The following is a 16,497-nucleotide window of genomic DNA, read 5'->3' on the forward strand; positions in this document are numbered from 1 at the left end:
ATCATCTTGCTAAGCTGTTTTCAAGATTAAAACAGTTTCAGCAGCATTTTTACAGAGTAGAAAACAAAATTTTAAAACTGTATGTTGTTTAAAAGTTGCCATCATAAAAATGAAACAAGATGAAAACAGCGCCAGTGAAAACAATTACTGTAAATGAACAGAACAAGCCAGGTCGACAACATAGGCAGCACTGAACTTGTGATGAGTTGCACTATTCCCACCTAGTTGCAGAAATGTATACTACACAAGCTCCACTGATGGCAGTGTTGTTCCCCCCCCCCCCCCCCCCCTTTTTTTTTTTTTTTTTTTTAAAAGAAGAACCCTCATACCTGGTTACAAAGTCAGTCCTTTGTACTCCTATTTTAATTTTATGTTGACAAGAGCATTACATTTGCACATTTATTATGAAATATGCTGAATATAATTAATCTGGCTGCTGTTTAAGCCATGGGATGTGATGTTTCTGGTTTTTATATCAATTTTATATTTGATAAGAGCCACTCAGCTTTAGGTAATGTAATTTACCACCATGTGATGTAACAAGTTTACCTCATAAATAATTTTCTGTTATTAATATTTAGATATGTATGTAAAAATAGTTTGTAAGCATTATATACATTTTAGGGTCAATTCCTTCTAAAGAAGACACTTTTAAAAATATAAAAACCTAGATCAAAGGCTAAAAAACTATTGGTTTGCAACTGCTTGTCTGATTTTTTTCAACCTCTTCAAATTTATACAGTAGCTGATTTACCATGTAGCAGGACATCCTCCTCTAGCATTACCTTTCCTCAACAGTAGTTTTCAAAAACAGTATTATTTTTTGAATTTTGGGCAGATCACTATTATTTCAGTTGCTTTTCTGAAAACTTTCATGTAATTTTATACACAGTATCTTATATTTCAAGCTAAGATTTATGAAACTGAATTACTTTATAAAGTGTTTTAAGCTCAGTGTCATAATTGATAACTACTAGTTCTGAATGTATAGTTAAAATAATTTTTTTTAGAAACATTTGAAATTGTGGTTCACGGTGTGGGTTCCTGTAGTCATGTCCTAGTTCATGAACCACGGTCAACGTATGAGTGACCAAGTAAGTGGTCCCGACAGTCAGGATACCATTTACTTTGGAATAAGGCTAGGCATCTCGGACATATTCTGAGTCGTGGTCACCTTTGTGCTCATACGGCTAAGGCTACCAAATCCACCAGTTACTCCCTCAGCCATTAGGGGTAAAACCCAATGGGACTCGGGGCAAGTAAGGCTAGCAACGTGCTTCCCTGATACTTTAAATATGATGCTGGCAACAATCAGAGCAAAATGCCTCGGACCTTTGGAGGTGACGGAGTCCCACCTCTAACTGACAAACCAGGGACTCCTAAGATACGACTTGGCAAACAAATGGTAATGAGATGGGGACCTATTAATATCAATGGGGGCTACCCTAGGAAGAAGGTAGAGCTGGCAGAGGCTGCAAGTAAGATGGGGCTGGATGTTTTAGCCGTTAGTGACATTCGGGTAAGGGGTGAGAAAGAAGAGAAAATGGGAGAATACAAGGTCTACCTGTCAGGAGTCAAAGCAGGAATAGCACAATGGGGTGTAGGGCTTTACATCAGCAAAGAAATGGGACCCAGCGTAGTTGCAAAAATGTATGTAAACGAACAACTGATGGGGATAGATTTGACAGTGTCTAGCAAGAAAATTAGGATTGTGTCAGTATATTTGCATTGTGAAGGGGCAGATCAAGATAAGATGGATAGTTTTTATGAGGCACTCAGTGATGCAGTTGTTAGAGTAAAGGACAAGGACAGTGTTCTGCTCATGGGTGATTTTAACGCCAGGATTGGAAATCGAACAGAAGGATATGAAAAGGTTAGGGGTAAATTTGGAGAGGATATTGAGGCCAACAGGAATGAGAAACAACTCTTGGATTTCTGTGCCAGTATGGGCTTAGTAATCACAAACTCCTTTTTTAAACATAAGAGCATTCACCGGTATACTTGGGAAAGCAGAGGAACCAGATCTGTCATTGACTATATAACAACAGATCAGGAGTTCAGGAAGGCTGTGAGGGACACACGTGTATTCAGGGGATTCTTTGATGACACTGATCATTATTTAATCTGCAGTGAAATTGGGATTGTGAGGCCAAAAGTGCAGTGGTCAGGTCCATATGTAGTAGGATAAGAGTGGAGAAACTTCAGGATAAGGAAATCAGGCACAAGTACATAACAGCGATCTCAGAAAGGTACCAGTTAGTTGAATGTAGTCAATTACATTCATTGGGAAAGGAATGGACAAGGTACAGGGATGCAGTACTAGAAGTGGCTAAAGAATGTCTTGGAACAGTAGTGTGTAAAAGTAGGATGAAGCTAACAGCTTGGTGGAATGACACAGTTAAGGCAGCCTGTAAAAGGAAAAATAAGGCATATCAAAAATGGCTACTTACTAGAACTCAGGTAGACAGAGAAAGTTATGTTGAAGAAAGAAACAAAGCCAAACAGATACTTGCAGCATCTAAGAAGAAATCTTGGGAAGACTTTGGAAACAGGTTGGAGACTATGGGTCAAGCTGCTGGAAAACCATTCTGGAGTGTAATTAGCAGTCTTCGAAATGGAGGTAAGAAGGAAATGATAAGTATTATGGACAGGTCAGGAAAACTGCTGGTGAATCCTGTGGATGCCTTGGGCAGATGGAAGGAATATTTTGAAGAGTTGCTGAATGTAGGTAAAAATACGATCAGCAATGTTTCAGATTTCGAGGTAGAATGGGATAGGAATGATGATGGAAATAGGATCACATTTGAGGAAGTTGAGAAAATGGTCAATAGATTGCAGTGCAATAAAGCAGCTGGGGTGGATGAAATTAAGTCTGAACTCTTCAAATACAGTGGAATGTCAGGTCTTAAATGGCTACACAGGATAATTGAAATGCCATGGGAGTCGGGACAGGTTCCATCAGACTGGACAAAAGCAGTAATCACACCAATCTTTAAACATGGAAACATAAAAGTTTGTAACGACTACAGAGGTATCTCTTTAATCAGCGTTGTGGGTAAAATCTTCTCAGGCATTGTTGAAAGGAAAGTGCGAGTATTAGTTGAGTACCAATTGGATGAAAATCAGTGTGGGTTTAGGCCTCTTAGAGGTTGTCAGGACCAGATCTTTAGCTTACGGCAAATAATGGAGAAGTGTTATGAGTGAAACAGGGAACTGTATCTATGCTTTATAGATCTAGAAAAGGCATATGACCGGGTTCCTAGGAGGAAGTTATTGTCTGTTCTACGAGATTATGGAATAGGAGGCAAACTTTTGCAAGCAATTAAAGGTATTTACATGGATAGTCAGGCAGCAGTTAGAGTGGACGGTAAATTGAGTTCATGGTTCAGAGTAGTTTCAGGGGTAAGACAAGGCTGCAACCTGTCTCCACTGTTGTTCATATTATTTATGGCTCATATGTTGAAAACAATAGACTGTCTGGGTGAGATTAAGATATGTGAACACAAAAAAGCAGTCTTGCTTATGCAGATGATTTAGTTGTGATGGCAGATTCGATTGAAAGTTTGCAGGGCTAGATCAGAAATGTAAGGGCTATGGTATGAAGATTAGCATCTCCAATGATTGAAAGTTTGCAGGGTTAGATCAGAAATGTAAGGGCTATGGTATGAAGATTAGCATCTCCAAAACGAAAGTAATGTCAGTGGGAAATAAATATGAACGGATTGAGTGCCAAATAGGAGGAACTAAGTTAGAACAGGTGGACAGTTTCAAGTACTTAGGATGCATATTCTCACAGGATGGCAACATAGTGAAATAACTGGAAGCGAGGTGTAGCAAAGCTAATGCAGTGAGCGCTCAGCTACGATCTACTCTCTTCTGCAAGAAGGAAGTCAGTACCAAGACTAAGTTATCTGTGCACCGTTCAATCTTTCGACCAACTTTTTTGTATGGGAGCGAAAGCTGTGTGGATTCAGGTTACCTTATCAACAAGGTTGAGGTTACGGATATGAAAGTAGCTAGGATGATTGCAGGTACTAGTAGATGGGAACAATGGCAGGAGGGTGTCCACAATGAGGAAATCAAAGAAAAACTGGGAATGATCTCTATAGATGTAGCAGTCAGGGCGAACAGGCTTAGATGGTGGGATCATGTTACACGCATGGGAGAAGGAAGGTTACCCAAGAGACTCATGGGTTAAGCAGTAGAGGGTAGGAGGAGTCGGGGCAGACCAAGGAGAAGGTACCTGGATTCGGTTAAGAATGATTTTGAAGTAATAGGTTTAACATCAGAAGAGGCACCAATGTTAGCACTGAATAGGGGATCATGGAGGAATTTTATAAGGGGGGCTATGCTCCAGACTGAACGCTGAAAGGCATAATCAGTCTTAAATGATGATGATGATGATGAACATTTGAAATTATAAACTATTGACACACTTAATATTTATACTATTATTTACGCAGTACTGTATTGGTTACTATGGTTATTACTGGATTTATTTATGAAATAATAATCAAAAGCAATAATGTAACAAACAAGCAGAAATTCATTTGTTAAGAAAAATTGTTAACACTTTAGAATATGGATATTCCTGCAGAGTGTCAGAGTCGTAAGCATGTCTCTGATATGGTCAGATGTATTTTTGTATTTTGTGCAAACAATTTAATTTCAGAATGAGATTTTCACTCTGCAGCCGAGTGTGCACTGATATGAAACCTCCTGACAGATTAAAACTGTGTACCGGACCGAGACTCGAACTCGTGACCTTTGCATTTCACGGGCAAGTGCTTTACCAACTGAGCTACCCAAGCACGACTCGGTACCTGTCCTCACAGTTTTAAACTGTCAGGAAGTTTCAATGTAATTTTGCCCTTGTAAATGGGAAAAATCAAAAGACTGTATGGTATACTAAAATTTGAGAAAATAGATTTACATAAAAACAAAAATTCTGCAACAGCAATCTTTAAATTTATTTAGATCAGTCCAACAGTGAGGACCTAGGATGTAACATTTTCCGCTTCAAGAATCAGATCCATAGAAAAGAAGAACTGGAGCCAGCTCTACATGATGAGCTAAGCAAGCTAGAAAGTTTATTGTAATCTTTGCCCCTCTCAAATCTTCATAGACGACTAATGTGGACAATACAGGGAATTAGGAAGGAGGGGGGATTACAGCCCCCCATGTTGAAGACTCCTTCATAGTAAATATCTGTGGAATGAAATGACATATTTCTGTAATTGTGCACGGTAGCATAGGCCATTATTTTCTCAATAGACTGTGGTACAGATTTTCCAGCAGATGACAGCACAGCAGTGAATGAAGTAAGGTTATCATTTGAGCAATGCAAGGCCATATTGAAGTGATACTGAAAGTATTAAAACATGATGGAGGTACAATGGCAGTGGCATAATGTGTACAGAACTCAGCCACCAACATGTACAACAATGTATGACGTTTGGTGTAAGCATGAAGGCAGCAGTACTGTTCAGGATGTGAGTAAGGGTCAGGCTGACCAAAAACGTCAGCAAGTCAGCTTTCAGTGCTGCTGTGTTGCAACATTTTACTAGGTCACCTAAAAAATCTGTGAAGCATGGTTCACGTGACAGTAGGATAAGCTGATCAAGCAGATGACAAATTCTGAAAGTGGAAAGTGTAGATTCTAGGATTGCCGCACTGTGTGAACGAGGGTGGCCCAGACCAAAGGATTGGAGTACTGTGAGTGGTGTGAAGGCATGCTTCATGAGAATGAACAGTTTTCAAGGATGGTTCTCTGATCTGATGAGGCACAATTCAAACTGAATGGTACTGTAAACTGCCACAGCTGCATGTACGAGGCTCCTGAAAATCCTCACATTTATGTGGACAAACATTTCAATCTACCGTGTGTTAATGTGTGATCTGGTCTGTCATCACATGGTTTGATTGGTCCATCCTTACTTGAAGGTACTGTAACTGGTGAGGTGTATTTTCATATGCTGCAAACATTGATTTTTACCTCCCATGCAAGTGGTGTTTGTAAATGAAAGATTTTTACCTACAACAAAATGGTGTTGCACCTCTCTACCAGAAAGTCATCACTTCCTGCTTGGATGGAAATCTACCTGGAAGATAGACAGTTTGGAGAGGAGCTCTTGAGTATTCATTGTGGCCTCCAGACTTTACACCTCTTTATTGCTACCTATAGTGGACTTTGAAAAATGAAATTCGTCAACGGAAGCCAGCTACACTGAATGAGCTACGAGAAACTGTGATCGCGTCCTGTGTGGCTGGTGTCCTGTGCTGCTGTCACACCAGCAACACTGACAGCTGTTGTTCTCTGACATTGATGTTGTTTGGCTGCTAATAAGGTGTGATTTGAACCCACAAAATAATCTTCCCCTCGTGCAAGAATTGTCACAGTATTTCATTTTGTTCTATTAATATTGACCATCAAAGAGTGTCTACGTTTTCCCGAATCCCTCTGTATATCATATTCATGCAGGTGATATTTCATAATATTAATTCTGTCATTAAGCTGTAACATATTTGCAATAACTGATTAATTTTTGAAATTAAACACAGCAAATATTTCACACTGTCATTATTCCCTGTTCATCTACAGTATAGTTTTTAGATGGTGCACAGTTGTTGTTGCAAGTGAGTGTAATTATTGATTTGGCTGGTATCACATTTGTGCCAACAGCCATTCAATTTGTCCCCTACTTTTTATTTAACATAGTGTTTTGGGTTTGGGTCTACAACTTGCCACTGTGGTTCAAAAACACCGTTCTCCCTGTCATGAGAGCAGTCTCTGCCCACTAAACGCTGCAGTTTCAACAAAAAGAAAGCTATCAGCGGATATTATTTGTGGGGAGGTCACACCTTTAGCCACATTGTTTCTTGGAGTACAAACTAAAAAAATGAAATACCACTTTTGATGTCAGTTGTGCAATTTCTTTTCTGATTTATTTAAGCACTTCTTTTCTTCATTCCTTATGTAGCTGAGTCTTAATATTATAGTAGTTGTGACTGGCATGCAAGCTGATGACATTTAATATACTGACTCTACAGGATGTTTACATTCTAGCAATAGTAGCTGTCAGTGTTCTTTTCTCCTCAGTCCTCTCCCCCTCCTCTTTTCCCCTTTTTTCTCCATCTGCTACTCCCCTATTTGTTATACCTCTCTCTCTCTCTCTCTCTCTCTCTCTCTCTCTCTCTCTCTCTCTGTGTGTGTGTGTGTGTGTGTGTGTGTGTGTGTGTGTGTGTGTGTGTGTGTGTGTGTGTGTTCCCCTTCCTCCTTTACAATATTTGTAATTCATTGGTGCTTAAAAGTGTGTGCTAACACATTATATTACCAACTTCTGAATATGCATCTGTTTTTCATTTTCCAATCTTGTCCTCAATAACTCTGCAACAGATGTATCTCTTTTTCAAGAGGATCTTCTGCTATTGAAGTTGAAAGTGTTAACTTGGACATTATCTCATGGGATGGACTTCACTATGTATATTACTTTAGCTACTCATGAAGATGTTATCCTCATTTGTCTGAAAATGCAGAAACTTTTATCAGTTGTACTACCTTTAATTATTCACTTGTAATTACTAATTTAGGAATTTCTATTTGTAATTAACACGGATTGAGGCACTAAATTATGACCAAGAAGTATGTAGTTTGTTTTCTTCGGGCCAGTAAATGAAATTTTGAAACATAAATATTGCAGGAATGACAAAAGCCAATGCTGTGATAATGACTGCTGGTATACATGCTTGTGTCATTGCTGTTACATTTAAAATTTTTGCTTGTCTAGGCCTATGTACAGTACATGAAGTTTGCTAGACGTGCTGAAGGAATAAAATCTGCTCGCACAGTGTTCAAGAGAGCGAGGGAAGATTCACGCTCTAGGTTCCACGTTTTTGTAGCTGCTGCATTGATGGAATATTATTGCAGCAAGGACAAGAATATTGCTTTCAGAATATTTGAACTAGGCCTAAAGAAGTTTTCGGATAACCCTGATTATATACTGTGCTATATTGACTATCTTTCCCACTTAAATGGTGAGTTCCATTTAAATATTGTTCATACTGTTTACCCCATCACCAGTGGATATGACATCAGTTAATTTTTTTTCCTTTTGTTTCATTATTATTTCAGAGGATAACAACACAAGAGTTCTGTTTGAAAGAGTACTGTCTTCTGGTAGCTTAGAGCCTGAAAAGTCTGTGTAAGTATAAATTGTATTTTAGTATTATTTTCCTGTTATTATGTATCCTGGAAATGTCTTAAGAGTTTTACAAAACATGACTGAGCTCTTAATGGGTACCTTCCTCCCACTTCCCACATCTCACAGAACTCTCATGCATGCATACATAGCTTATCAGACTACCTCTCCTGGAATAATGGATATTATGGAATAATGAGTTGTCCTCAGCCTATGGGCTTGTTTTTAGTTTTAATAAGTTACTTCACAATGGATTGCATGCTGTTATAGAAATTATAGCTGTGTGCTGAAATAAAATTCGAAGGAGCTACTCTGGCACATGATTTACAGTTTAACTCTTTCACGAAGTTTCGCAACGGTGTACAGTGCTGTGCTTCTCATGTCTCTTTGCTACTTTAATATTGTCTATCTTGCACTATAATTTTCTTGAAAAAAGAAACAAATTTTTGTATTTTCATTCTGGAATAAATACGCATCTTGCACCAGTCTTCTGTATTTTTATAATCACCAATAATACAAGAAAAACAGAATTGTTAGCCATACAAAATTGAGATACTGTGCCCTGAAATGCACCACAGAATAATAAATATAAATTTGGGACTGTATACAAGTGTTTTGTATGTAATTTAATTTGAAGAAGATAAGTAAAAGCCATTTAAGCCCTTCATATATTAAAAACAAAGATTCCAAGACTTACCAAGCGGGAAAGCGCCGGCAGACAGGCAGACAGGCACAATGAACAAAACACACAAACACACACACAGAATTACTTGCTTTCGCAACCGATGGTTGCTTCTTCAGGAAAGAGGGAAGGAAAGGGAAAGACGAAAGGATGTGGTTTTCAAGGGAGAGGGTAACGAGTTATTCCAATCCCGGGAGCGGAAAGACTTCCCTTAGGGGGAAAAATGGACAGGTGTACCCTCGCGCGCGCGCACACACACACACACACACACACACACACACACACACACACACACACACACACACACACACATATCCATCCGCACATACACAGACACAAGCAGACATATTTAAAGGGAAAGAGTATATATTGAAGGTTTTGGGTGATTTCAGAGTTGTGATATGTACCATATCTAATTTCCTTTCTCAGCCGTATAATTAGAACAGTTGTTTCATACTGACTGTGAGATGTTAATTTACAGTGAAATCTGGAATCGTTTTCTTGAATTTGAATCAAATATTGGAGACCTCGCAAGTATTGTTAAAGTTGAAAAGAGGCGAAGTGCTGTTCTCAGTCAGGTTAGTATTTTCATTAAACAACATAAAATATACATTTATAAATAAGAAATGTTGTGTTTAAACATTACTGTTTTTTCTTCTTTGCAGATAAAAGAATTTCAAGGAAAGGAAACAGCTCAGCTAGTGGATAGATACAAATTCCTTGATTTGTATCCCTGTACTCCAGGTGAACTAAAGTAAGTATTTATTGCATCTAAAGAAAAATGTCAGAAGTATGTGTTGTGTTGAACATTGGTGACCTCTAAAACAACGTGTCTGCTTCCCTCTAGAAAATACTTAATTAATCCACATCCTTAATCTGTTAACCAGTGCTCAAACTGTTTATTTTTTCTTATAGAGCAATAGGATACAATGAAGTTGCAAGCACAGCATCGAGAGCGTTTCACCCTCTGGCTGCCTGCTCAGCTTTAGATGAAGACGAAGCTGCCAAAGTTCCTCGGCCAGATGTCTCACAGATGATACCTTACAAACCTAAAGCTAATACCATACCTGGTGATCATCCTGTACCTGGTAATGAAGGAGACTGTATGTTTGTGATATTTGTAAACGTATCTTTAGTAAAGTAATGCATTCTTTCTACAAGCTGGTATTTTTGGATACATTGCTAACATGCAGTTTAACTTAAAGTAGAAACACAAACAGAACTCTCACACACTCTCTCTCTGCCTGCCAAGGTCAGATAGGAAGTCTTTCCTCGACAGTCAGACAGTGGTCAGGTGTGTGTGAGTTTTGTTTACACATTGGGGGGGGGGTCTGATTAAGGAGGAGGCCTCTTTGACCAAAACCTAACTTGTTTGAAAGTCTTTTTTTCTTTTTTTGCTGTGCCTATCTGTAACTCAACATCTCCACTTTATGGTGAGCAACAATGTATCATTTTCATAATATTGTCATTGTAGATTAAAACTGAAGAAACTCCAAAAAGGTGGGAATTTAAGGAGATGGTACCTGGATAAACTAAAAGAACCAGAAGTTATAGAGAGTTTCAGAGAGAGCATTAGGAAACTATTGACAAGAACGCATGAAAAAAATGCAGTATAAGAAGAATGGGTAGCTTTGAGAGATGAAAGAGTGAGGGCAACAGAGAATCAAGTAGGTAAAAAGATGAGGGCTAGTAGAAATCCTTCGCTAACAGAAGAGATACTGAATTGAATTGATGAAAGGAGAAAGTATAAAAATGCAGTAAATGAAGCAGGCAAAAAGGAATACAAACATCTCAAAAATGAGATTGGCAGGAATTGCAAAATGGCTAAGCAGGGATGGCTAGACGACAAATGTAAGGATGTAGAAGTATATATCACTATGGGTAAGATAGATACTGCCTGTAGGAACATTAAATAGACCTTCGGAGAAAAGAGAATCACTTGTATGAATATCAAGAGCTCAGATGGAAAACCAGATTTGAACAAAGAAGGGAAAGCAGAAAGGTGGCAGGAATATATAGAGGTTCTATACAAGGGCGATGTACTTGAGGGCAATATTATGGAAATGGAAGAGGATGAAGATGAAATGGGAGATATGATACTGCATGAAGAATTTGACATTGCACTGAAAGATCTAAGTCGAAACAAGGTCCCGAGTGTACACAACATTCCATTAGAACTACTGACTGCCTTGGGAGAACCAGCCCTGACAAAACTTTACCATCTGGTGAGCAAGGTGTATGAGTCAGCTGAAATACCCTCGTACTTCAAAAAGAATATAATTATTCCAATCCCAAAGAAAGCAGATGTTGACAGATGTGAAAATTACCGAACTATGAGTATAATAAGTCACGGCTGCAAAATACTAGCATGAATTCTGTACAGACGAATGGAAAAAATTGGTAGAAGCCAATCTCGGAGGAGATCAATTTGTATTCCGTGGAAATGTTGGAACACGTGAAGCAATACTGACCCTATGAATTATCGTAGAAGATAGATTAAGGAAAGGCAAACCTACATTTCTATCATTTGCAAACTTAGGGAAAGCTTTTGTTAATGTTGACTGGAATACTCTCTTTCAAATTCTGAAGGTGGCAGAGGTAAAGACAAGTATCGAAAGGCTATTTACAATTTGTACAGAAACCAGATGGCAGTTATAAGAGTCAAGAGACATGACAGGGAAGCAGTGGTCGGGAAGGGAGTAAGACAGGGTTGTAGCCACTCCCCGATGTTATTCAATCTGTATATTGAGCAAGTAGTAAAGGAAACAAAAGAAAAATTCGCAGTAGGTATTAAAATCCAGGGAGAAGAAATAAAAATTTTGAGGTTTGCCGATGACATTGTAATTCCGTCAGAGACAGCAAAGGACTTGGAAGAGCAGTTGAACGGAATGGACAGTGTCTTGAAAGGAGGGTATAAGATGAACATCAACAAAAGCAAAACGAGGATAATGCAATGTAGTCGAATTAAGTCGAGTGATGCTGAGGGAATTAGATTAGGAAATGAGACACTGAAAGTAGTAAAGGAGTTTTGCTATTTGGGGAGCAAAATAACTGATGATGGTCAAATTAGAGAGGATATAAAATGTAGACTGGCAATGGCAAGGAAACCGTTTCTGAAGAAGAGAAATTTGTTAACATCGAGTATATATGTAAGTGTCAGGAAGTCATTTCTGAAAGTATTTGTATGGAGTGTAGCCATGTATGGAAGTGAAACATGGACAAAAAATAGTTTGGACAAGAAGAGAATAGAAGCTTTCAAAATGTGGTGCTGCAGGAGAATGCTGAAGATTAGATTGGTAGATCACGTAACTAATGAGGAAGTATTGAATAGGATTGGGGAGAAGAGAAGTTTGTGGCACAACTTGACCAGAAGAAGGGATCGGTTGGTAGGACGTGTTCTGAGGCATCAAGGGATCACCAATTTAGTATTGGAGGGCAGTGTGGAGGGTAAAAATCGTAGAGGGATATCGAGAGATGAATACACTAAGCAGATTCAGAAGGATGTAGGTTGCATTAGGTACTGGGAGATGAAGAGGCTTGCACAGGATAGAGTGGCATGGAGAGCTGCATCAAACCAGTCTCAGGACTGAAGACAACAACAACAACTTAACTTATTTCTCTGTAGTCTTACAGTATCTAATGCTCATTCCGGTGCACCTCAAAGGTTATACTGCTGTTTCAATTACAGCTATTGTTCTGTATTCTGATCACATTGGCTTTTTTGATAATAGAATCCCAGGAAGTACTTTTGTGCCGTAACCCATGTATTTAACTACTGGGATTCTGTTGTCAAAGAAGCTGTTGAGGTCAGAAACTGCAACAACTGCTTTAACTGGGGATATAGCTATGAATTGTGTATGGCAACTTCCAAAAAAAAAAAAAAAACACTTACCGAACTGCAGGTTTGATAAAAAGAGTGTTTTCTTTGATGGCAATGCAGAATCAATGTTGAGACGTGGAATTGTAGAGTGTAGTATTTCCATAATGTTAGTGATTTAAATACTTAGTTTCATGCTTTCTCTTATAGGTGGTGTATTCCCGATCCCTCCAGCAGCTGCACAGCTGTGCACCTTACTTCCACCACCGGGGTGCTTTCGGGGACCATTTGTTGCTGTTGATTTGTTGTTGGAGGTCTTCAACAAGATACAGCTGCCTGACAATCGTAAGTACTTGCAAATGAGAATTTCGGAAGTTTCACAGTTGGACTGAACTTGTTTAATATAGTAGTACACGCACCATGTGAGTACATGTAACAAATATTTCATATAACAACAACAACAACAACAACAAAATCAAAAACAAGAAGTCCAGTGTCTGTTGCTGGTACTGTAGTAGCATCTACCTGGATTTAGGTGTATGAAAATAGTTGAAAGAATGAACATGAATGTTTCTCCCTCTCATAAATGAGGTTTGTCATGATCCAGACATATTAATAAACTCATTGTTCAGCATGTCAGTTTTTGATTAATCATAATTGAAGTATTTTGCTCTTTCCAGTAATTATATAAATTTTGAACTGGAACATTATCAGTTGTTGTATCTGCATGAAAATTAACAAACAGGAAAGACCATTCCAAATTTGGTATATTTGTGACCATGTAAACATTGTGGTGTAGTAGTAAGATAGTGAAATAGATGAATAAAATACCTTTCAGTATAATGTTATTGAGAACATTGCTGTTTAGCATATCAGTTAACTACCATTGTACCACAGAAGTGTAAAACTGAAAAAAAGGATGTACTATAGTCTTCTTTGGAAAACCAGTTTGCTTGCCAAGGGTCCTGTGTTAACAGTTACAGGATTACTAGTTTTAACCGTATGTATTGCCGTGCCCCAAGGGAGTCAGCATTTGTTTTCTGTGTATGAGCCAGGTGCCCCCAGGTTCCTGAGCTGGGACTGGTAAATGTCACCAATCCTCTGTCACTGTGAGATGTGGGCATGCTTCAGTGAATACAGTGTGGTGTGAAGGTGGAACATTGTGTGCCACAGGGAATGGGCATATTGGGTTGACCTTGGGAAAAATACTACTACTACTACTTCTTCAGTTTCAAGGTGTGCTGATGAGGTGCATGGCTTTTGAGGTGGAACAGTTGTTAGCGGCCAACCTCTGGGGAACCTACGACACCTCAGTTGTATATAGCCTACCTAGGCATGTGGAGCTCTGTTTAGGTGGACCTTTATTTCCCAAACTGTTCGTGGGACCATGATAGAATCCTCAAAATTCTCTCCTCTTCCTCCCAGCAGAAAGGGTGAGCTGCTGTTAGTGCCTGACATCCAATCAAACAAGAGGGCTTGTGTAGCCAGAACTCTTGACTCGGGAGTTCCTTCCAACGGGTTATGTCCCCAGCTCAATGCATTGTTTCAAATGCTAGTGTTTTGGTCATACTGCTCTTGGGTGTCACAGAGGAACCATTTGTTTTAAATGCGGTAACACACAGAGACAGTTCATTTTTATCTTAATGTTCATTCGCTTATGGTGGTTTTTTTTTTCCTTTTATAAATAGGCTCTAATAAATTTGATTCATTGCGAGCCTTTTACTCATTCCATTATTACAAATGTTGCATTCACCATATCAAAGCTAGTAACATAAGATGCAGAGAAAAAATATGGTAAGTACATGATGAATGCTTAGGAATAAAGAGAATATAGGAAGAGAGAGATTATTAAATGAAGTGTGCATGGATACAAAAAGTGTGTGCTAGTAGAACAACTAGGTTTCTTGGATTCACTCATGTTTTACATGTGTTCAGCCACGCAATCTGATCCAAAAAATTTGGCTTTGAAAACCTTATATTTCTTATCTTTCTTTGCATTTTTCCATTTGTTTTCTCCAGTTCTACTATTCACAGTTTCTTATTTGTTTGAATATTATGTATTGTGTTGTAATGTAGAACCCACAGTAATGTGCATGTTTTTAATGTTTCAGCTCCCCCTCCTATAGCAGATAATGGATGTGATACAAAACTTTTTGATCTAGCAAAATCAGTGCACTGGATTGTTGATGAGAACTCTGAGGGCTCAATCTCCTTAGGTAACCTGTATACCAACAAGAGACGGCGAAGGCTAGGAGCTGCAGGTGGAGATGATAGTGAGGACGATGATATGACTGGTGCTCCACCAGTTAATGATATATATCGTGCCCGCCAACAGAAACGTGTTAAATGACATCAGGCACCTTCGTATTTATTGGACATTGACGAATGATCCATGTGGATATGAGCAATGCGAAACAGTTCTGGTTCAACAGCACACCTGATAATGACCGTGCCATTCAGAAAATTTCATACTGAAAACAACTTTATCAAGTAATATGACTGTAAACCGACTTATGAGTCGAACAAGGTACTGTTCTTATGCATAATATTGTACCACGTGTAACATTTACACCCTTCAGTTACTAATTTTGATGTAAAAACATGTTGCTTCACATCGGGAAGCAATGCAAGTCAAGTGTATTGTCTACAAAAACAAATGTTATGGTCACATGTACTTACTTTTAAACCAAGAGATAAAGAAAGCAGTGCTCATTAGTTATATCATACTTTCGTTAATTTCACGTCCATTCTGAACAATCAGTAGTATCATCTCTTTCAATAAATAGGACATGAATCATTCACACAAAACACGTGTAAGAGTTATGCTAAGAGATGAAATGGATTTTAGCTACTGTGTGATAGTCCATTTGTAATTTTACAAAAGAACTGTAAAATATATAGTTTATAGAAATATTTTATGACCTTTCGGCTTGAAGTCGTGTCTGTTTTATGTTAATAGAATGTGTGTTTCCAGTAAGTTCACCATTTTGTGATGGTGATCAGAGGTCTAGGTGCTTGAAAAGTGCATTTCAGTGTGTTGTGACAGTATTTGAAACTATACATATTTCAGTTCTCATGAGTCGTGTTGCTCTGTAAATTTTGGATGAATAAGAACGTCTGAATAGTACAAGAAGAATTCGTAGTACAATAAGCCTTTTTATTTTAAAATATTGTTGTCGTTTTGATACTTGTATATAGTTAATATCATATAAACACAAAATAAATCAAACGAATGAAACTATGTATGATTTGTAGTAAATACAAAACTTTTAGGCTATCATGCTTATTGAGTTTTTTGTAAATAAAGCTGTTGGTCATAAATTATAAATTTTTGTTTTCACTGTTACATATTCCATTCTTCTTTATTTATTTATTTATTTATTGATCCATCCAAGGCAATATAAATGTTTTGGATGTTGTAAACACACAAATGTACATAACACAGGCACATTAATACAAAGGCTATTCAGAAAGTAAGTTGTGATCGGTCACAAAATGGAAAACACTGTTAAAAGCTTTACACAGATGTGTTGGGCAGTGTGTCTGTTATGCCTGCCAGTTGTCACACATTGCTCCTTTCAGTTCTGAGTGCACAGTGAGCATATGAAGATGCCTAGGAAATAGGATCTCCCACCAAGTATGAGGGGCTGGTGAAAGATTTTGCCTGATGTCATGCAACCCACATAATAAAACTGTCATGCGGTTCCTTCTTCGTGACAACTCTCGGCCACAGTCTCCAGGGGCTATGAAGCTGACCCTTGCAGCATTTTCGATGGGAAGTTTTTGATCACTGTCAGTAC

The 16,497-nt window shown here is 38.3% G+C and overlaps 1 protein-coding gene across 1 annotated transcript in view; it reads left to right on the forward strand.

The window, feature by feature from the left end:
- LOC126284615 (protein suppressor of forked) overlaps window positions 1-16,038 on the forward strand; it is a 109,567-nt gene extending 93,529 nt beyond the window's left edge. The window contains exons 9-15 of the mRNA XM_049983681.1: window positions 7,788-8,034; window positions 8,132-8,201; window positions 9,362-9,458; window positions 9,546-9,634; window positions 9,796-9,968; window positions 12,908-13,042; window positions 14,809-16,038. Coding sequence (XP_049839638.1) covers window positions 7,788-8,034; window positions 8,132-8,201; window positions 9,362-9,458; window positions 9,546-9,634; window positions 9,796-9,968; window positions 12,908-13,042; window positions 14,809-15,047 — 1,050 coding nt within the window. The 3' untranslated portion in view covers window positions 15,048-16,038. The remainder of the gene's footprint in view (window positions 1-7,787; window positions 8,035-8,131; window positions 8,202-9,361; window positions 9,459-9,545; window positions 9,635-9,795; window positions 9,969-12,907; window positions 13,043-14,808) is intronic.
- The last annotated feature ends 459 nt before the right edge of the window (window positions 16,039-16,497 follow it).

Source organism: Schistocerca gregaria, chromosome 8 (assembly GCF_023897955.1).
Source record: "Schistocerca gregaria isolate iqSchGreg1 chromosome 8, iqSchGreg1.2, whole genome shotgun sequence".
Lineage (NCBI taxonomy): Eukaryota > Metazoa > Arthropoda > Insecta > Orthoptera > Acrididae > Schistocerca > Schistocerca gregaria.